Genomic DNA, 24,143 nt, shown 5'->3' with positions numbered 1-24,143 from the left:
ACAAGCCTTCCGATTTTCATCCAAAATATCTAATGTTGTTCCGAAGACGAACAAAGCATTTACAGGTTGGAAGACCTGGGGGTACGTGATAATGACATAATTTTCATTTGTGGTTGGGTATCCCTTTAATAACATAAAGTGCAATGCTGTACCGGTGCGCTAAGAGCAAGTTTGCTTTCTCAAGAAAAATACATTCCGATATGGAAGCTGTGATGTGATGCAAATGCGAAATGTATTTGTTTACACACAGCATTAAAAAGGATTTTAAAAAGATTGCACACAGACATACCTGTAATAGTACACGCTAGTGTACTAAAGTGTGTGTTACTGCCTCCCTGGAAACGATACGGTTTCTATTAATCATTAATTTTTCTAAGCTTTGCGTCCACAAGGCGATATCTCATGGTGTAATCGGCTGTAAAAAGCTCTGGGTTGCATTTGTCCGGCGGAGTGCAGCACCACGGGTTCACCGGGCATCTGTGCAAAGCAGTACAGGGACACTGCTCTCGGAGCCGCTTTAACCTGGGCCACACTGCTTGAAGGGTGGAGGACGCTCGGGGTGTAAAGGTCAGGTGAGATTCCACGGCCACACCTGGGCAGATGATCTGCAGGTCGCTGTCGGGTCAGGTTGTCACTATCAGTTTACTGCAGAGTTCCATCTGCCCATGCCCCTGTATTAATTCCAAGAGCCGCAAAAAACACGCTTTGTCACTACCTGACTTAGGACAAAAACTACCCTGCAGTTAAAACTACCACTAAGCTAGATAACAGAGCAAACACTTGCGAATAACCCTCACATTTTTACGCAAAATGGGAAAAAAAAATAAAATTAATGAAATTAAAACAAAAAATTATGCATGTAAAGTATATAAATATTTTTTAAGTTAAACAAAAAATTGACATTTTTTGCACACAAGAATATGATGAAATATTTTATTAAATTAATATTTAATTGCATATTTGTGTTGATGTCACCCTACTTAATGCCAGCTTCCATCCCACAATAGGCGAAAGACAACAGCCTGCTTTTACAGCAAAACTGATGAAGAGATGGGACAAATTTTACTAATTTTTGTATATGTGTGTGTGCAAGTGTGTCTGAAAGTGGTTTAGCTCTTTGTGTTTGCTCTTGACCTTTACACCTTACAGCCTACTGCTATACAACGATAAATATTGGATCCCACACCTGTCCATCTTCCTGGGCTTCTCACACAAACACTCAGGCCTTTCCACGCAATGTGTCACTAAGGCAGTTTGGGCACGAATGTCAAGAGGAGCTCCCAGGGAGAGATAATGGTGCGACGCTATTAATATGTATGAATGAATGTAATCTCAAACCAGCAAAAACCCAGAGAAGACACTCAGGCGGAAACTTGAGAGGAAATGAAAATGCTAAAAAGAGATTGTAGTACAAATATCAAGTAGTCCTTGCAACGATGGACAGATATCCATATGTTTTTATCTAAATATGCTGATGGTAAACATTTATTTATTTTTTATTTATTTTTTTAGCAGTGTACACCCTCTTCACAATATTTGAAAATTTACTGTGAAATGCATGATTAATTACAGAAGGCAGACTAGATTTTTTTCTGTGTTGATGAAAAAAATAAGAGTTTTGATGCAATTTAGTAAAAAAATAGATAAATAATATGTTTAAAGTTTGATTCATATTGGCTGAAAAGAAGAAGCTAGAGTTTTCACTCAGAATTGGGTAGTAATTCATAAAACACACAAGTAACACAGAATTCCAAGTGAAATTATGAAGTAGGAAAACCCAAAATATGATTTTTAATTTATATACAGTTACATGCTTCAATAATCTTCTGGAAATTATTTTCTTTGGGTTTTAAAATCCAGCAGGTTAAAAAATGGTGCATCCTGATCACTTGGTAAAGTAACAAACACATTAGATGTTGAACAATCATTCATGTCTGGACAAAGCAGGATGACTTTAATACTCAGAGGTCTGATCACTTAAACAAAAAACCTTAAAAAGATTTCTTTACAGCCAGTTATTCTTACAAGATCAGGTGGTTCTGTGTAAAGGCTGGATTTCATTAGTTTGTTGTTTTTTATCAGGAACAGAAATGAGGGAATGACGTGGAATGCCTCTACCTCCTCCCTGCTTGACCTTTTAATAGGAGGGCAAAGTTGTTTTTAAGTGAATTTCGGGAATCCCATAAACACAAATTGCGCGTCCGTAATCTCCCGCCAGGGAAGGGAGAGAAATATTAGAAAATTCAGCGGAAGGTAAATTTCAATCAGATGCTTAGAGCCCCTCACCTGCACACAGTTCAGGCGAGAGAGAATCTGCCGTAATTGCACCTTGCAGCCATCCAAACACAGCATGACGCCACATATTTGTAAACATGGCAGAAAATAGAAAACAATGAAAGTCATTTTCAAAAAATGATTTGTGAAAGGAGGTGTTCAGAAGTTTTAGATCTTAATTATAATATGAGCTGTTTTTTTTCCAAACCAAAATTTTGAATATGTCGTGAATGCAGTCCAAAACTAAAATTCTTACTGTATGTTATTTCTAGCGAGGAAAAAATAAACAAACATTAAAAAAAAAAAATGCCATGAGTGAATGAGTTGAATATTGGTTTGTGGCTACTGAAAAAAAACCCTGTATTTGCCATAAATCAAGAGATCAAGTTCTCCTGGGAAGCACGTATTTTGAGAAATTATGTATATTTGTCGTAATTATGATGTCAGGTGCGTTCAAGCCATTTAGTATGCACCTTTTTCTACAGAAAATTAACAAAGATTTTTACACTCTGCTGATCTACAAAAAGATTAATAAAGAATATGCATTGAGTATGTTTTTCCTTTTGTAGGTTTTTATTCAATTTGAATGTGCTGTAAATTGAATCATTACATATTCATTCAGGAATTGTACAATACTATGGGTTATTTTGCAACATGCAACTTAACTTTACAATTAATTTGTCAATACAGGATGCTGCATCTGACACACCCATTCCACTTGTGCAAAAGTGCACATACCGTAATAAATGTCTGAATGTAAAGTGACATGTGTGGGCCAGTTATATGGTGTCCCATATGTGCTATGCATTTATCCCATCCAAGTGCACACACAGCAGCAGTGGAGTAGTGAACACACACCCAGAGCAGTGTGCAGCCATTTATACGGTGGGTGCCTGGTTGGGGGTTCGGTGCCTTGCTCAAAGGTCTCACCTAAGTTGCGGAATTGAGGGTGGACAAGAGCGCTGGTCATTCACTCCCCCCATCTGCGGGTCCTGGAAGTACCGAGACTCGAACCCCATGACCCATTGGGTTACAAGTCTGACTCTCTAACCATTTGCACCTTATTTATTTGTGTGGAAACCTCACTTATGCAAATCTGTCTTGTGGTTGTTGGCCAAGCTGTGTTTGGAGATTTTGCTGTTGTAGGATCATAGGAGCTCACGCTAAACCTCTGGCGTTGTGGTAACCAAAGCTCCACTGTGTCTTAACCAAATGGCTGGCCAGAGCGCTTAATGTAATGGGGGAGGTTCCACCGGCTCGCACTCCTTAACCCCTGAACTCTGAGCTCATGAGCCGCGCGGGTTTTCTTTCATGGGGACACCGGAGATGTGTTTTGGACAGGTTAAAAGGAAGAGTGGGGTAAGCAAGCTGGGATCCGTTTGTACCCGCTGTAACTTTAATGGGCTCTGATAAAGATGGATCCCATGCCTCCGTGATGGATTAAGTCACTGAGCACCAGCGTGGAAACTGATGCTTTTATCTTACTTTATTTAGGCCAAGTTGTGGTTCACCACACATTTAGGTTCTGGACATTAACATTAATGAATGACCAGAGCACTTTCTATGAGCGCGATGCTGCTGCGCATACGATCACGCTGATGATGGTTTTGTTAAGCACTGAGTGCAATTATTTTTCAATGTTTATTCGATGCATTTTGCATGTGGTTAGTCTGAATGCAACTGAGTTGAAAGATCATGAAGTGTTTTACAGCGGCTATGTGAATGATGGCCGCAGCTTTCAGAAAGACACAGTAAATAGGTGATGAATATATTCATGTTCTGATAAAGGTATTGATATTCGCTATATCCAAATACTGTGAATTAATACCTACATAAATCTGCATGCATTTCAGAGAGGGAGAGATGTTTCCAGTGTGTCACTCAGAAGCCGTGGGGCTCGATGTCTGTAAATCAGCATGAGTAAAGTGAATGATTTTCTGGGCAGAGTAACGAAGCCACGCTGGCACGCACATAACTCAGCTAAAGAAGTCACAGGAGGAGCAGCCGATAGGTTGGGTCAACCAATCGACACCCCACTTGACCCCAAATTGACCTCTGCGGCCAATAAGGCTAATGGTGGTGTAAGGCTAGAGCCGTAACCATGGCGTGGGGGGTCTAACGCGGCCGGACTGTAACATGCACCCATTTGACGCTCCTCATGCGGGGCTTGTTAGCACTGACCCCTCGCTCACTCGCTCTCTCTCTCTCTGTGCTGAACTATTACTGCAAAATGGCAACAGCACCAGGCTAACTGTTGCATTAATCAGGACGTGTCTTAATGAGTGGACACAAGCATGTTATATATGTATTTTCCAAGTGTAAAAACATACTATGAAACCTATTAAAAATTGGAACAATTTCATATATGGACATATAACTATATCAGCCCATGGAAATGTGTGTTGTTATTATGTTATATAATATATTTTATTTTGATATGTGTCATGTATATAACTATTTTAAATACACGTCTTGTGTTAATGTGTCAAAGACAAATTAAACAAATACATGTCACTAATAACACTGATTTAAAACACTTTCGATAGCAGGTCTTTCTTGAAAAAAATTCGGTCATATTGTGAAAAAGTTCGCATTGTTCTAGTTTCCATAATGTTGTAAATGATAAAAATTAAACTTTCATATATTTAGATTTTCATTGCATTTTTACCACCAACTGAAATATTTCAGGTCTTTTATTATTTTAATACTGATGATTTTGGCATACAGCTCATGAAAAACCCCAAATTCCTATCTCAAAAAATTTGCAGATATCATGAGAGAAAGGTTCTCTAAACGAGCTATTACCTAATTGATCTGAATCAAACTAATTAACTATAAACACCTGCAAAAGATTCCTGAGGAAGGTTTTTCTAAAAACTCACCAGCTACTGGTTCATTACTGCAAAACCGCCTAATCATGGGTAAGACAGATGCCGACCTGACGCCTGCTGTCCAGAAGGCCATCATTGACACCTCTCAACAGCGAGAGGGTACAGACACAGAAAGAAATTTCTGAATGAATAGGCTGTTCCCAGAGTGCTGTATCAATGGCACCTCAGTGGGAAGTCTGTGGGAAGGAAAAAAAGTGTGGCAAAAAAAAAACGCCCAGCACAACGCGAGAGAGAGGTGACCGGACCCTGAGGAAGAGATTGTTGGAGAAGGACCGATTCCAGACCTTGGGGGGACCTGCGGAAGCAGTGGACTGAGTCTGGAGTAGAAACATCCAGAGCCACCGTGCACAGGCATGTGCTTTTGAACCAGAAACCACGGCAGCAGAAGCGCCTGACATGGGCTACAGAGAAGCCAGCACTGGACTGTTGCTCAGTGGTCCAAAGTACTTTTTTCGGATGAAGCAAATTTTGCATGTCATTCGGAAATCAAGGTGCCAGAGTCTGGAGGAAGACTGGGGAGAAGGGAATGCCAAAATGCCTGAAGTCCAGTGTCAAGTACCCACAGTCAGTGATGGTCTGGGGTGCCATGTCAGCTGCTGGTGTTGGTCCACTGTGTTTTATCAAGGGCAGGGTCAATGCAGCTAGCTATCAGGAGATTTTGGAGCACTTCATGCTTCATCTGCAGAAAAGCTTTATGGAGATGAAGATTTCGTTTTCAGCACGACCTGGCACCTGCTCACAGTGCCAAAACCACGGGTAAATGGTTAACTGACCATGGTATTACTGTGCTCAATTGGCCTGCCAAATCTCCTGACCTGAACCCCCATAGAGAATCTGTGGGATATTGTGAAGAGAAAGTTGAGAGACGCAAGACACAACACTCTGGATGAGTTTAAGGCGCTATCGAAGCATCCTGGGCCTCCATAACACCTCAGCAGTGCCACAGGCTGATTGCCTCCATGCCCATGCCGCATTGAAGCAGTCATTTCTGCAAAAGGATTCCCGACCAAGTATGAGTGCATAACTGAACATAATTATTTGAAGGTTGACTTTTTTTGTATTAAAAAACACTTTTCTTTTATTGGTCGGATCAAATATGCTAATTTTTTGAGATAGGAATTTTGGGTTTTCATGAGCTGTATGCCAAAAATCATCGGTATTAAAACAATAAAAAGACCTGAAAATATTTCAGTTGGTGTGCAATGAATCTAAAATATATGAAAGTTTTAATTTTTTATCATTACATTATGGAAAATAATGAACTTTTTCACAATATGCAAATTTTTTGAGAAGGACCTGTATATTTATATATTCACTATTACATAATTGCTTACTTAAATGTAATTACACTGCACCAAGGACACCTTAAAATAAAGTGTAACACTATAACTAAGTGTTTAAGTAGAGTGTGTGTGTCTGTTGTCCTGCAGTGCCTCATGTATGGATTAATAATTTGAGCTATTCAGTTTCTCCTGATCTCTTCTTCTGTGTTCACACTGGATTCTCAGACTCAGCTCTCTCCCTCTTGACATTATGTGCAATTATGCATATGTTTGGACCATGCACATGCACACCTATGCTATGACATTCTCCGTCTCATTTTCATGCAGCTCTAGACAAACACTCACACCCGTCGTACAAGTGTCAGTGTGGAATAAACCCACACATCTTCTCCAAACACTGTGTTCTGTGCCATCTGTTCACCAATGTAAATCACGTTGTGTTGATGTGAGCCTCTTACATGCTGGTGCCAAATGTGTGTCCTCCACCACTAAATCACACGGGAAAATTCATGGCTTTATGTATATTATTGCAGAAATATGCTTATATGCAGAATCCAGTGAATTTACGGCCACTGACTCACAATGAGTTCATTCAAAGACTAAAAAAAAGGATCACAGTTTCCACAAAAATACTGGGCAGCACAACTGTTTTCAACATTGATAAAAATCTGAAATGTTTCTTGAGCAGCAAATCAGCATATAAGAATGATTTCTGAAGGATCATGTGACACTAAAGACGGGAGTAATGATGCTGAAAATTCAGCTTCGATCACAGGAATACATTATATTTAAAAAATAATATTCACATAGAAATTGTATTTAATAAAATTGTAATAATATTTCATTGTTTTTACTGCAATCTCTTTCAAAAAGATTAACAAATTCTTACCAGACACAAACTTTTGTATGATGGTGTATATGTTTAAGCAGCTTTCAAACAATATATCATGCTCTAATACACATGGTGAGTGAATATTGCTGTATTTCAAACATTTCCCTTTGACACGTGTCGTGTTTTGTATTGTGTGTGTGTGTTGTGTGAATATTGTGTCCTCGTGTCATGTTATGGCTCCACTGGCGCTCCAGTGACTCTCAGTGATTTCTTGTGAGATTTGGGGAACATGCAGCTCAGACTGAAAGAGTGAGCTGATCTGCTGATCCTCCTGCTGCAGATGTTTAATCTGATCCAAACCCTTCAAAGCCTTACAGAGATTAACACTCTCCACAATCTCACTGCACCACAAACAGACGGTTTCCTTCCACTTCCTGGACTAGAATACAATATGAAAACAGGATTATATTGTGATTTAATTTGCATTAATGATAGTAATGTTTTCTAATAATTGTGCATGTATTGATATGTATATGATATTTCATACACCTTCATACTGTGTCCATATTGTGTAAACTATTTTATTTACATTCATATATTGTAATTTTTTCTGTTACTCTGTTCTCCACAGAGGAAAATACAACTCATAAATGCTCTGTATGACCTGTGTGTGTATGTGAGTGTGTGTGTGTGTTCATGCTAATGTATTCAAATATATGCAGAGTTGATAACAAAGTAACCAAAATGACAGCAATAAATAATTGCGCTGGCAATACTAGCAAGAAACAATTAATGATAATAGCAGAACAGTGGGATTGTGTGTCAGTGCTATATTCTGTTTGATTAGAATTTTTTACCCTATAAGGCCTATTGCATCATACCTGAACATGAATTTTTAAGGGCTCTAAATGATCAACATGTTCAAAACTTTGCTGTTAAACCTGTCAGGCACAATCTACTGCTTGCTTCTGTCATCTGATTGATAGTTTCAACTATTTTATTATCAAGTTTTAGTATAATCGTACAAATGTCCTCCTTTGGCTCGTGCTTCATGTGTCTTTTTGCTGTCAAATCTTTACTGATTTTTATCAAGTTAGCGTAAGAATAACTTAAGTAATATTTCCAGATGAACACTTACTGGACTGAAGCAGCTTGGCTTTACTTGATATCCAGAGATCTTTTTTTTTTTTTTGAGGAACATTTGTTTCCAGAAGTTTAACTTTTACTGTTCCTCAGCAGAGGAATGATCTTCCCAAGCCTTCAAAAAATCTCAGATCTTTTGAGGAATGTTTATTTGTTTATCTCTCAATCATCAAATGGATTGCATCACATATGTTTTAATCATTTAAATATCATCTGACTTTAAGACATATTATTGAGATATGAATGATGACTGATATTTCTATCATTTTCTTCTATACTGTAATGAAGATCTCACTAGTTTACATTTCAAGCATTAGAATATCATCGTTATAAATATCAGCATCTGCAGCAAATTGTAGGTTTTGCTTAAGTTTGAGTCTTTTTGCTCAGCCACGGAGCTGTTTTTCCTCCGTATTCGTCCCTATATGGCTATATGAGACTATATCAGACTATATGAGTCATAAAAGCCTGATGTATCAAATATGATTCTCAACAAAAAACAATATGTAAGCGTTTCAATATACAGCAGGCTCAATAAACTGTTCCATTTAAAAATGGTTAATGTCAGGCTTTACTGGGTGAAAAGATCAAGAAATCCCATTAGAACTCAGCAGATGATTTAGAAGAAAACACAAGATGAATCTCACACCAACTTTTCTCATTTCAGTTTGTTTTCATAACTTTTGGTTCTCAAAGTGAAGTGCTCTACTCAGCAACCCTAGAGCTCTATGTGTGTGTGTGTCTTTGAGGTAATAGTGAAGCAAAGTGCTCCTGTTTTTCATTTCCTGTGGATGTGTGGCTTTTCCTCCAGAATGTATAAAGCACTTCATATTACACTGGTAAGCATTTTAATTAAACTTCTTGTAATTAAAGTTCCCTTTGTTCTGATTAGCCTCTGCTAATTGATTCAATTTGTCTCTTGTCGTGTATTAGACCTCTACTTAGGTAATGAATTAATTGATCAACCTTCAGTGTATTTTGGGTTGGTAAGAGGATTTTGACATCTAACCGCTTTAATCTTGTGCTGGCTGGAAATTGAAGGATTTTACATCCAGTCAAGCTCTGTATGTGTCCTCATGAACGTAATCAAACTATCCTAAATTCATGCAAGAAATTCACCACAAACTTCTTGGATTCACTAGTGTTGTAACTAAAAATGCTTATTCTAAAAAATCTTATCTTAATAAAGATTATACATGTAATAATTTACAATTTCAGCAGGATTTTCCATGAGGAGCACAAAGTGCTTTGAATGGAAGAGTTTGAAACACCTCAGCTCATAAAATGCAATAGTGTGTATGTGAGTCAAAACTAAACAGCAGGAGAAACAAATGAGCTGATCTTGAGATGTTTGATGAGCTTACCTTGGATTTCATGTGAAGCCACACTGTGGTAGGAATAGAGCTCCCTCTAGTGGACATCAGATACTCAACACAAGAAGAAAGTGCTGCTGTTAATCTAATACAGTGGTCGGACCAAAAGATGTGAACCCCCATAATTATAGGGGTTGATATCATATTTGTTAAAGTGAAAAAACAAATGATGCAATTATCTTTTAGTTCTCTATATTCTCTTATCTAGTGTAGTACAAGTTGTGTTCAGAAGTTTTTATTACCAGCCATGGGGCAAATGCGTGACTGTCAGATGAGCAAAAAGGACAAATCATGGAAGCCTGTTTACCATGAGCATCTGTAACCTTAACAGCCCAGTTGTTTGGTGTTTTAAGAACAACAGTCTTCGTGATTATGCAAAAAACAAAGTATGTTAAACCTCATTAGTGAAGAAGAATAGTGGATGAAATCTGAAAAGTAAGCAATAGGGCCCATCAAAGACTAAGAAGGATAGTATCCAAACAACACAGAACTACTGCAGCAAATTGACAGCAATAATCACCACAAAACACCTGAAAAGGCTGCTAAACCTAGAGTGCTAGATGTGAAATTGTGAAATACTAAAATTTAGACATTTTCCTCCTCCAACATCTCTAGAAAAACTGTCAATTGTTCTGATAGACAACATCAAACTGGAGACTATTCAAAAGGTGCATGAATTTATTTGCACGTATTTTCCATGTGATCACATTAACCCCTGTATCTTAATTTAAAACAAATGTATCTAAAACTAAACCTATATGAGACCCAGGACCACAAAACCAGTCAATTAAAAAAAAAAAATTTGGGACACCATACTTGGCCACACGTCAAAGCCTGTATGGTGCCTGTAAGCGCTTGATTAAAGATATATATCAGAGTCTTATATAAATTAGGTGCTTATTATTATTGTATGAAAACTGTCATCATTTACTTACGTCATGTCATTCCAAACCTGTATGCATTTCTTTTTTTCTGTGGAACATAATTTGAGAAATTTAAGAATTTTTTGTCCATAAAATAGAAATCATGGGTAACCAAAATGGTTTGGTAACATTCTACAAAATCCTCTTTTGTATTCAACAGAAGAAAGTTGTTTGGAATGACATGAGCGTGAGGAAATGATGACAGAATTTATTAGTAGCAACTTACCAACATAGCTCAAAATCAACTGTGGCATTATTAAGTTTGTTGCATTTGTTGTGAATTTAGTAATATCTATCGTATATATCAAAACATTCAAGGGGGAATTTATGGGAACGTTACGATCGCAACTCATAGGGCCCAGAATTCATAGCAACAGCCCTGGCTATAAATGAACTGATAAACTGAACATAGTCACTGATTTAAGGATGATCATGGAACCGGAAATACTAAAATGTGATCTTTGTGTTGGCCTGCAAAAATATGCCATCCCTGCATCACGCTGTTTGCAACACTTTGACATGTGTCTGAATGCAGTCATTGACCTAATATTCATAATATTGTGCAATTAGAAGCAAAAGCAAACATGAAGACTTCAACTGACTCTCAAAATTGTCAAGTATGTTGTTAAAGATAACATCTCATCACAAATTCCCTCCGTATCCACAGAAAGCTCATCATCAACCCTGACTGCTGCTGAAATTATTACACTGTTGATTAAATTAGTAAAAGTAATCACAATCTCTTAATGCAAGTTAATTGGGAGAATTTATTTAGCCCTACTGATGGCTTTATGCATGTTTGATTAAGTATTATAAGGTTTGTTTTGCAGATTTTGCATAATATGTCTTTAAATCTTGCGCAAAGTGATCAGGCGCCCCATTAACGATCATAATAAAACTCTTTTAAAAGCGCCTCCCATTATGATTTATCTGCAGCGAGATGTGCTGCTCCGCTCACTATCTGGCCATCTGACAAATAGGCAGGATGCAATCGTACAGTCATGCCATAAATCTACAGACGTGCAGAGCTGTGCAGTGCACTGGAAAAGTTAGGCAGAGGTCAAATCAACTTTATGAGAGATCTCTCTCTCGCACACACACACACACACACACAGGTTTATTTCTCTATCCTAGTGAAGACATTGCATAGACTTCCACTGATTTTCTATCAGGTTAATGATGTTTTCTATCAGCTAACCCCAACCAGCCCTTACTTAACCATCACAGAATCATGCGAAGAACACTAGATTTACATCAAAACATCTTTTGGCTGATTTTTAACTAGTGAGGACCAGATTGTCCTCACTAGTGTGTTGTCAAAGTATTTCACAATATAGGTGAGTAGTACATTTGGTCCTCACAAGGTAAGCCAAAACAAGCAACACAAATACTCACATAAACAGTTAAACAGAACAACTTGAGTCTGAAGGCATTAGAGATGGGAATGATATGCAGATAATCAACATCATGGCATTCCTGTTACTATCTGTGAGATGAAAACTGTTGCAAGAGCATTCAGTTCAGAGCAAAGTGCATGAAAAGTATTTTAAACCTTCTGTTGGGAAAAATAGTTTGATTACTGGCTTATATCTAAAATTACCAGATGGCATTGTGATGATTAAGTTTGACCCACTGGTAAAATAATAATAAAAAAAAAATAATAATAATAATAATTATTATTATTATTCATTTAAGACTTAAGTGTTAGTTTACTGCAGACTTGTGGATGAATCTATTAATATTCTTTAGGCTACTTATATTTATATTACATTATACTCATATTTATGAAAAAAAGTCACCAAATTAGACCGAATATCAAAATAAAATTCACAGAAGGAACTTGTGACTCAAAACGAGGGACCACTGCTAATTTAACCTGCATTGACTATTCTGATAATAATATCCTAAATCTTTGAGAAGAAAAATAAAATAGAAACGCAGAATCTTTTTTACGACGCTCACTGTCGTCAGAGAGAGAGAGAGAAAAGATGAGCCTGCGCCTTTAAATTGTCCGGTTGTTGTCATAGTAACCAGCGGGCCAGTGTGTTTTTGCGACAGACCGTGTTCCGCGCGCCGCAGCATATCACCAGCCGATGAATGCAGCATAAAACGCAAGTGAGTTTTCATTCACTTATTCTATATATAATCACATTTGATGTATATATATAATATGCAATATGTGAAGCTTATGACGAGAGGTGAGTGATGATGTGATATGCCCGTTGAACAGCTTTATATGAGGCCTTGCATTTATAGAAATAACCATTACATGAAATATAGGCAGATTTCGGTATGTTTGCATAAAAACGAAAATTCTCCTTATGTTCTTTAAACACTTAAACCTTCTCAAAACCCATTACTATGGATTTTAGACACAGTACCATTAAATTATTTAGAAAACTGTGTAAATACTTTGTTATGGATATTGTAATCATAAGGTTTTTATTGTCATAAAATGGTATTCTTGGAATACTTTAGAAATATCATGGTTTATGTGTAGGGAATTCATTCTGTATCATGGTATTACTATGTGATACTATCAGTGTACCCTGGTACTCCCCTTTTTCAAGGGAATGCATTCTGTGAGAGTGCTATGGATCTAAATTAAACATTACGTTTATAGCACATTTACAGCACTTTTATTGTTATTTTTGAGATTGACCAATTTTTTATTTTATTTATATACAAGTACAAATATCTGGAGAGTAGGGTGTCTGATGGCCTGTATAAGAGAGATGTGGCTAATCAGGTTGTAGAAATGACATGAAACAAAGACTGTTTCAAAGTAGTAGCATCTGATGAAGAGAAACTGCCTTTGATTCCCAGGGAACACATTAACTGATAAAATGTACAACCCAAATGCAAAGTAAGTCACTTTGAATAAAAGCATCTGCCAAATGCATTAACGTAGTTGAGCTAATGCATCTATTAATTCTACATTACAATTATTTACGCATTGTCATCTGGCTGCATGCTTTAAATAGAATAATTTACTGTCCAATAAGCAGGGTCATTCAGATTCAATTAGAATATGTTCTCAACTTGACCAATTAACCAAAAAGAAACATGGGAAACAGTAAGCTTACCTTGTTGAAAAAAGTATTATGTTAGTATTTTCTAACCACATGGTAGAAGACCTGACTGTGAAAATGTAATATATATCTTCTTATATAATCAGAGAACATCAGTGTTTCCAGTGGAGGTAAATAGGTTTTATAAGGTATTTAGTGTCTCTGAAGCTGTTAGCAAATCTTCTAGCATAGCGTGTGTTATCGTATCTTGTGCATTATGTTTTTTTTTATACTTATATACAATCATAATTATTCATATTAGCCAAAAATCACCTGCTCGATCTGGATGATATGTTGGCATATCACAAATTATTTTAATTTTTTTTTTTTTCTCCAGAGTTTCAGTGTTTTGGAGATGCCCACTGGATGAGCGCCAGTGCATTTGGTCATGGGAACATCGCATTTACATCCATCTGCGTTTCAGTTAGCTGCTGGTGGTCCTGTTATGCAACATGCAGCCCTGGAGTTACTGGAAGAGTCCTGTGAGTGGGCCTTCCTGAATCCAGGGGGTTTCCAAGCCCACCCATGCCTGTCATTCCCATCCCACGGAGGGTTCGCTCCTTCCATGGCCCTCACACTACCTGCATGCACTCCGCCTGTGGCCCGGCGCGCACTGCCCAGCTCGTACGCAGCAAATACAACAACTTTGACCTGTACCTGAAGTCTCGGTGGATGTATAGTTTTCATCCGGTTCCTCCTCTCTATTTTGGCTGCAGTCTTTTAACCTCCCTCCTCTGGGTGGCACTATCTGCACTCTTCTGCCTGCAGTACGTCAGCGTGCGAATTTTCCTTCGTCTTCAATACAAGCTGTCCGTCATTCTACTGCTGCTGGGTCACCGCCGGCTGGACTTTGGCATCCTCAATGATCTGTTTATATACAGCATGCATGTTACCATGTTTCTGATCGGAGGCCTGGGATGGTGTTTCATGGTCTTTGTAGATATGTGAAGTTCGGACTGGTTGAATGATCACTGTGTTGAAAGGCACTCCGTTTGATTTGCTTTTTGAGCATGCAAATTTTACACATCTTGACAGAACTGAGAACATGTGTGCGACACTATTAAAAAGAGCTGAAATCCTTTTCCACAGCTTGCTTCTCATTCCAGTGTAAGAAAAATGTTATGAGCGTGCATGTTTTTTTCTTTTTTTAAATTTTTTTGTTGTGTGTTGTATTCTAACACTGTGCGTAGGGGAATATGATTTACTTTTTGTTTTTAATGTCAGTAAACCAATGTTTCATGTGTTTTTAGATCTGCATGTGCCTCTTATGTTTGCTTTTGAGAAGGTGCTATTTTATCTCGGTTTTCCATCCTTCCATTCTCATGCAGAAATATCCTTTACTAATGGCCACTTTCAGCTTACTTGCAGCGTTCAGACCATATTATTAGTATGGTGCCAATCAGAGCATGAGTCTGATGCCCCATGTTGCATTAGTGTGGTGTTATTGGCGCCAGCCTGGCATGAAAGTAAAGTGAGTGAGTACAATCTCCTATTGTTTGAGGATCAAACATCATATGCCTCACACTTGGCCAAGCATGCTCTTTTGTTCTGAAACTGAATGGACACCAGTGACATTTCAGACAAGCCATTGTACAGCTCAACCCAGAAGGGTCAGAGTGACCTGATGAAACGACACATGTACAGCTGCCTGATGACTGGAGTATCACCTGTGTCAAATGGAGGGACACATATCTACTACTGCAGACCTGCTCAAATAGTTGTTGTGGTGTAGCACAGTTCAATAACATCTCAGGAACAGCAACAAAACACTATGAATAAAAATTGTGTAAATCTTACGTGCAGTTATAATTTCTGTGTATAATAAATGTGTCCTAGACAATTGTTTCCTAATTTTGATTCAAATAGATGGATATTCTGTGTTTTTGTCTTTGACCAATATGGGGTCAAATTAGTGGCCGATACTGATATCCAGAGAACAATAACACTGATAGATTTACATGTACTGTATATATAAAAATAGAAAAAGCAATGAACACAATCTAAATAAACACTTATTTTACATAATACTGGCTCGAGATCCACAAAAAAAGCTTATATATGACCACATGTGCTTATATATGACCACAACATACTCTTAGAATTGTATTTGTACCGTGTGTCCCAAAGACCCTCTTGTTTGTGGAACTGTTTTTTTATACTAAAGATTCAGAATTGTTCATTACTAGTTAAAAATCATCATTTTAGAATTAGCAATGGATTAGGCTGTTTCTGAGCAGTTACAAAAGTAACAAGGAGCCAGCACACCTAAAAACTACTTTTATACATAAGTTAAATAAACAAAGGTTATTACAGAGTAACCTTTTAGACACAATATTGCTGGTTCCTTTGTCTATTTTTGCTTTGTCAAATTTGAACCAAGCAGCACACATTAGTGGTGTTTTGTTTCTAAATAAATCAGTATTTTTGAACAAATTGGTTGAATGAATGACTCAATATGACTCAATACCTTTCAATTGCTGTCTCCTAGTGGTGTAACAAAATATTTTGAAAGAAACACTGAAAAATCTTACTACTCAACAATCTGACAGTCTGTCTGAAACAGGAAAACAAGACAAGCGGAATGATACAAATAGTGAAAAGTCCTTGTGCTATTGGTGTCTTATCCTTTACGAAAAAGAAGTTTATTTAAGTATGCTATAAGTATACTTCTTTTAAACTTTTAAGTTTACTTTTTATGTACTTCTCAGAAATGGGCTTTATGTACTCCTCAGAAATATACCTAAAATGACATTTAAGTATACTTGACTTACACTTACAAAAAGTCTAAATATATTTGAGCTATACTTATGCTCCTAGAACCTGTGTTTTCATTGTTATACGGTAGAGGGTGCTAGTACATGTAATCTAACACGATCATCTGACATGAAACAGCATCAAAACTGTTATGGAATAAAATGTCGACCAATGAAGAGGTAATAAATACAGTCAAGCTTTGGGGTGTTGATCGACACCATCTACGTTTTGATTATCATTCTGAATCCAATTCATATTCTTTTTTCAGCTTTTTGTTCAAAATGTTATTTCTTTATTTTTATGAAACTTACCCACATTAAAATGTTTTAAAAAGAATGCATGAAGCTAGAATAAAATGTTTTTGTTTACGAGCAGATACCCTGTACTTTCTTTGGATGTTTTTTCTGTTCATATTCATATAACAAAATATTAAAACCTAAATAGGGACATAGTAGTATACTTAAAGTATGATGCAAAGTTCACTTAAAGAAAACTCATGAGTATTACTTGCAGTATAAAACTACTAAACTAGTAGTTTACTGAGAGTATACTTCAAAGTGTACAAAGTATTTAATAAGTAAACTATCAGTATACCTATAAGTTCACTTTTATATAATTGCAGTACAAACTACAAACATAGAGGTAAACTAGTTGTGTACTCAAAGTTTGCTACTGTTATACTTTAAGTATACTTAAAAAATATACTTTATATACTAGAAAAGTGGGCAAATTTAGTACCAAGGAGCATTGAAACAGTACACTTACAAGTATACTACTAGAACACTGATATTTGTATACTTGCTACATAAAGTATACTTAAAAAATATACTTGAACTTTGCTTAAGTATACAGTACTTAATAAAATAAAACTTGAAGAAATGGTGCAGTACTTTTTGGTAATGGAAATCAAGTTCATCAAACATATATATTAAATAATTAATCTTTCTGGCCATTATATCAGTGTGCACCGGAAAGGTTGTCTTTGGCCCAATCAGCATTTCATCAACAAGGTCTCCCCAGTGCCAAGTGTTGCACTTTCCTCTGCAAGAAGTTCACATAGTAGACAAGTTTGTTTCTTTTTACCATTTCATCTGAGTGAACACTTCATAGATGCCAGGTGTGATGGTGTAGAATCCTTACCACTTAGCAACGAGGCTTGGTGGTGAAGGAAGGTAACAGTAATAACGCCCACTTCTCCAGTCAATCTATCATCTCAAGTTCAAAGTGCTTGTAGTGCCGCTTTACTGGTTGATGAGGGGTGAGTTTCGTAATTTCCAACAACAGATCCAGTGGCCCCCTCAAAATCCTCAAAAGTCTGAACATAGATCAGCACAAACAAGAAGACGCCTGGGATGCAAAGAGCAGGAAAAGTAACCTCTTTTCTCAGTTCTTTCCTATATTCTTTACAAACCTATTATTAGCGTGTGTTTTAGAGTGGGATTGACACAGGTTTAACTGTCTATTCAGTTGGTCCCTTGGTTGGTAAATATCTCCTCAGTTTGCCAATTCTTGAGAACAACTGCACCGATGATTTTCAGTGTAGTGTTGAACAAAAAGTGTTAAGGTTAATATTGGTCCCAGTTGTACTTTTTTTTGAGGAGGCTCCGCAATATCCATGGCTATGCATTGAAAGGGGTTGGCAGAAGGCACATAAAAAGAGTAAACACATAGACAGGGGTATCCGATCCTGCTCCTGGAGTGAAAGTGAAGTGATATGACATACAGCCAAGTATGGTGACCCATACTCAGAATTCGTGCTCTGCATTTAACCCAGCCAAAGTGCACACACACAGCAGTGAGCACACACCCGGAGCAGTGGGCAGCCATTTATGCTGCGGCGCCCGGGGAGCAGTTGGGAGTTTAGTGCCTTGCTCAAGGGGCCACCCTCAGTCGTGGTATTTCCAGTCCGTGACTCGAACCCACAACCTTAGGGTTAGGAGTCAAACTCTCTAACCACTAGGCCACGACTTCCCCAGCATCAGATTTCACTTCCAAACTGCTCCAATACACCATACTGAAAGTTTCTTGTGATCCTGAAGACCTTGTTGACTGGTTCAGTGTTTGATTAGGGTTAGAGCTAAACTCTGAAGGACAATGGCCCTCTAGGATCAGTATTGTACACTCCTGTAGTAATGTAAGGAAAGAGCTGCAATACCTTTGAAAATCATTATAAATTGATTGCCAGAGCAAGAGAGAACTGATTCTCATGTACCAGAAAGTGGAGTCAGGTGAATAAATCTTTATAACATATAACAAAGCAAAAGAAAAAGAAACAAACTGACAGGACACTGAGGGCCAGTCAAGGGGTCAAGGATAGATAAGCAGTCTGAGAAGGGCATACAGGTTAAAGGAAATCCCAGGAGGAAGATCGGGGCCAGGTAGAAGATCAGGGAATCAATCCAAATGACAGGAATGTAGAGGGGGACCAGACACTGGGCAGAGCAGTTAGAGGTTAGACTACTAACTGACAGAAAGACCTCTGACAAGGGACAGCTGGGGTGGGCAGAAAACTAAAGCCAAAACTCGCATTAGGGAAGGACAAGGATACGCAAGACTAGATAAGACTTAAGGCAAGATAAGCACTGGCAAGGACTATTTCTAGAGCTAGAACTAAACAAGGGTTATATGAAGGGGCATGGAAAAAGGTAAGAAGGAGACAGGACAAGAGAAACATACGGCAAGACTAGAGAAGGCTAGGTAAGATTTCAGCCAAGACAACCACTGGCAAGAACAATTTCTAGAACTAGAACTAAACAAGGGCCAAATTAAGGGGCATGGTAAAAGGTAAGAAGCAAACAGGACAAAAGAAACATAAGGCGTGACAAGACAAAGCTAGGCAAGATAATTACTGGCAAGAACAATTTCTAAGACTAAACAAGGGATAAATGGGCATGGTAGAAGGTAAGCAGAAGACAGGAAAAGAGAAACATATAATGTAGCAAACAAAGCAAAAACAAATTAAATAAATTCTCAGTGAGCTCTGAGTGTTGATGTAGGGGGTCTTTGGGGTCTATGCACATTGCCTGGGCTAGCCTAGTTGCCATCAGTCCATTCTTAAGGTTGTATTCCTTAAGATACCTGTCCAGTATCACACTGTTTGCTTTCACTGGCTCTCCTGCATCGCTGCCAGTCCAGGTAATAGTGTACATAGGGGATCTCTGGCAAAATCCATGGTGTACTTCACCGCCAGTATGGGAGACCTACAGTATAACACCATCACAACAGATGATGGCTTTCATGTAATCACTTCACACTTAACTGCTTTCTTGGCAGTAAGTGGGCATCAAAATATCCACACATCTATACACACAACAGTGGAACTCCCAATTTATATTGTGCATACCTTAACATACATGATATGATATATTGGTATGTTGTAACCAGAGTTTTGCTATTTGGAAGAATATAGATGGTGGTTCTGTATGTCCTTGTTATTTTAAAACAGTCAAAGTCCAGTCCAGTCAAATATTTCTGCAATGTAGGGTGAGGCAGAAAGTAAGCAACTGATGAGTGTCAGACCTGTAGAAGAACTGGTAAAGAAGTTTTAAGAATATCTAGTCCATCACAATTACTTGATTTTTCTTGTTGGTTGTGACTACAGTTCTACAATTGTTTAAGTGGCATGAGTAGGCGCTAGAAATGACATGTACTTTGTGATGTGGTCATGAATGCTGGGAATAGCAAAATATAAGACATGCCCTTTGTGATGGAAAACTCAGGGGTTGCATGACTTGGCACAGTAGTGGCCTCTGGAATGTTAATTATTCTGTCATGTCATCCCTCTACAATTCTTATTTGGTATGTCACAGACCACTTTTCCTTTTTTAACTTGAAAATTTTCCAGAATTAGTGAAAGAAGATTTAGGATGAAGTCACACTCAACTTTAAGCATTGAAATTATTTTGGACCCTGCAATAAATGAGCAACAGAATATGATATTATACACTAGGGCAGAGTTTCTCAACTCTAGCCCTCAAGGTCCGCTTATGAGGGCTTGAAAAGGTCGCCTCAGTGTAACTTTGTGTTGTACGTAGAGCAGTGGTTCTCAACTCCAGTCCTCAGGACCCACTGGTTTGCATATTTTGTATATTTCTGAATCTGACACACTCAGTTCAGTTCATGGATCTCTCTCCTAAGGAGCTGATGATCTGAATCAGGTGTGTTAAATAAGGGAGACATTCATAATGTGCAGGGCAGTGGGTCCCGAGGACTGCAGTTGAGAACCACTGTTGTAGAGGGTCTTACTGTGATCTGTCCCCATGCACCAAACAGCAATTCGGAGTATTCAGCTTTCATGGAGACCCTAGTTGAGGCCCTAGAAGAGGTTCCAATTGGGGAATCCATGCAACTCCTGGGAGACTTCATCCAAGCAGTGTTCAGTTAATGGACTTTTGTGCAGGTCTTGATTTGGCCATACTGAACACCATGTTCAAATGATGAGAGAGGCTGCCAGACAGACCTGGGAAACCCAAACAGGTTGTGAGGGTGAACTGGGAAATATAATTTTTAACTCCAAACTCTGGAGGAGTTATTCCCTCATTCTGAAAGAGACTGGGGTAATGGAGTTGGAGTGGCCTTGTTTAGGGCTTCATTGTGAATGCAGCTGGTCTCCATCGTGGCGGTATCATCAGAACCCGTTGATGGACATTATAGCGGTGAGGGAGGCCACTGAGCCAAAGGAGAAGACATTTTGAGATTGCTTAACTAATGGAGTTATTGGTGGGCTAGAAGGACTGCAGAAGCAGTAGATTGTGGAAAGAGCTCAGAGAAGCCAAAGAGAAAGACTTTTGGATGAATTTCACTATCTTCCGTTTTATGCGATTGACTGTTTTGTCACTCCTCATTGTTGCTCGCGAACTTGCAAACTCAGAACGTATTGCAGTGGTACCATTTAAAATGGCCTGAATTTGTTAATTTTTGTCAATTCAAAAACAATACAAAACCTTATATCCCCTAACGTCAAAACTGGTGACAGAAATGCTGAAAGACACAGCACCCCTATAGCTGCACAGTGAAGCTGGCCGTGACTAGAGCACGGTGTCCTCTGACGCTGACTTTTTTCTTGTGCAAAGCAGGAGTTTTGCACCACGTCTCGACAGGGTGCTTATTTAAAGAGTGAGATGATGCAACTTCACTTTTGCTGCATCCGTTCTGAAAGTCTTGTCACATGTTGATACACTTGCATCATTACCAATGCACACAAATTTGGATTTGATCACTTGCAAATAATAGTGTGGACAGTCTACCTGAAAAGATATCATTTGAGAAAAAAATCTGATTTGCCTACAGTCTGAACAAAGCCTAATTTCTATCATTGTCCAGGCTGAGATGTATACCCAACTATTCTGAGCAACACATACTTTGAAGTGTCTATGACAAGCTGACTAGTAGGGGAGAGCGGTGCACAACCTAACACTTTTTGACTTTTTTAGTTTGTGTGAAACCACATGGGGTTCAGAGTATAATTTTTATCCACAGTAATTTCACTGACAAGCTGCACAAATCCACACTGATAATGAACTTGGATTTGCTCAGCTTGTCAGTTAACAACGGCTCTGTGTACTAACAGCTGCTCTATGTGAAATCACGCACCTGATGGAATTTATCACTGATTAGAGAACTGGCTTTACTGACGAGATGCGCATTAATTATCGGCCGATATTTATCGTGCACCCCTAACAAACATTTTACTGTCTTTAGTGGACTCATTTATTTAGTCTATAAATTAAAATAATAATAATAAAAATAACTATTATTTTATTATTATTATATATTATTTTACAGGTTATGCATAAGAAGCTTTTATCCAAAACGACTTACAAAAGAAGAACAAATTACTCCAGAGTCAGTCACAATGCCAGGCTTATTATACAATAATAATCAAGGGCTAAGATTATCACAAATTAAACAAGATTTTGATGCACATCTTTCTTATTAAATCGTTGTATTCCACCTCGTACTACAACTGATAGAGAATCACTTAAGACACTTTGCTGTAGGCCTATCCCACATAATAATATTCAATAAAACACAGGCGGCGGTGTCTTATTCTGTTGGTGATTAAATAAACGCTAAAAAGAAGACTATTTTGTGAGTGCGGATCATGGTCTCATAGGCTACTATGAAAAATAATGTTTAATAAACACAAATGAATCTGCCTGTGGGGGCGGGACCACAAATCCGTGAGTTTACAAATCCGAGGGAACGGAATGCAAAAGTGTGCGCACGGATTATGAATTTGTGGGTACGGATTCAAAAACCGAAGGTACGGTTTACAAAATCTGAGCGCACGGATTGGAAATTCGTGGGGATGGTTTATTAATCTGAGGGCACGATTTGTTAGACCGAGAGAACAGTTTAAGAATTTGTGAATACGGTTTACAAACTGAGAGTACGGATTGCAAAACCGTCGCCACGGATTGTATTTTTTTCTCCTACAGGTGACCTCCCGGGCTCCGTACACTTGTCTAGCACAAATATGTTGCTTTGTTTTATAATTACAGCGCATACATTTTTCTTTATTTACCCTCAAAAAATGGAGGTGAAATGTGACAACATGCCCCGTAGGTGGGGTACAATGTAATATCTGAGGGGCACATTGTAACATAACCATATGACAGTTTAAAAAATGTTCTGATCTAATGGAAAAAAATATATTTACTCTACATTATTTTAAATAAATACTAAAAACTGAGATAAAAAATTTACTTGAGCCAGGAATTTTCTTTTACTATGGTAAAATAAATGTTCAGCGATATCTTCATAAGATTTTTTAATTTTGGTTCACTTTTTTTTCTCTGTAGTGTTGATATGGCAACTAAATACCATAAATTCTGTCATTCTAGAATGTGTGGAAATATTTAAACCATGTATATTACAACTTATCCCGCGTTAGTTTGTCCCCTGCGCTCCCCCTACATTATCCTGCTCATTACCCTTAGCAAATTAATAAAAAAAATAAAAAACATGGATATGAGATATTGATTTTCGAGTAAAATATTACATTATGTGAGAAAATAGAGATTGTGGAGTAAATGATATACAAAACATAACTAAACTAAATGGTCCGGACTGTCACTAATGAGGTGGGTTGGACAAATTCACTGGGACAAAATGTGTCAAGGCAGCATTCAGTACTCAGATATGTGTGAGTTATAACTCATCCAGTGCTAAACTGTATAACTGATTACTCAACATGGAAACCTGGTTTTCTACATACAGTAGGTGTGTTCTGTCCCATATACATTTATGTTTGTATTTGTTAAGTGGCCATAATAAAGTTGAGATAAAGTACAATCAGACTGTCCTTTTCGCTATAGACAAGTTCCTTGAAGGTTATCTGCTTTGGTGATTAATCACACAGTCTGGTTTCTTTGTAATAATACCAGACTGCCTGTACAATATTATTAATTATTTAATAGTGGCGTTTACTTTGAGGAATAACTGTTAAAACGGCTTGCCATAATTGTTCATTCGATATGAAATGTACGGGACGGTCCGACTGTGTCTTTAAAAACTCCTGAAAGCGTTCGAGAATGATGTCAGACTGAACGCGAAATCACTTCCTGAACTGAGAGAGAGAGAGAGAGAGAGAGAGAG

The 24,143-nt window shown here is 37.9% G+C and overlaps 1 protein-coding gene across 1 annotated transcript; it reads left to right on the top strand.

The window, feature by feature from the left end:
• The first annotated feature begins 14,130 nt into the window (after positions 1 to 14,130).
• Positions 14,131 to 15,630, top strand: LOC122145106 (transmembrane protein 250-like). Its single transcript, XM_042757186.1, has one exon. The coding sequence runs from the start codon at positions 14,316 to 14,318 to the stop codon at positions 14,736 to 14,738; it is 423 nt and encodes a 140-aa protein (XP_042613120.1). The 5' UTR covers positions 14,131 to 14,315; the 3' UTR covers positions 14,739 to 15,630.
• Positions 15,631 to 24,143: the final 8,513 nt, after the last annotated feature.

The sequence above is a fragment of the Cyprinus carpio genome, chromosome A5, assembly GCF_018340385.1.
Source record: "Cyprinus carpio isolate SPL01 chromosome A5, ASM1834038v1, whole genome shotgun sequence".
In the NCBI taxonomy this organism is placed as follows: domain Eukaryota; kingdom Metazoa; phylum Chordata; class Actinopteri; order Cypriniformes; family Cyprinidae; genus Cyprinus; species Cyprinus carpio.
Note: the sequence above shows the minus strand (reverse complement) of the source record. Positions and strands in the feature narration are given on the sequence as shown.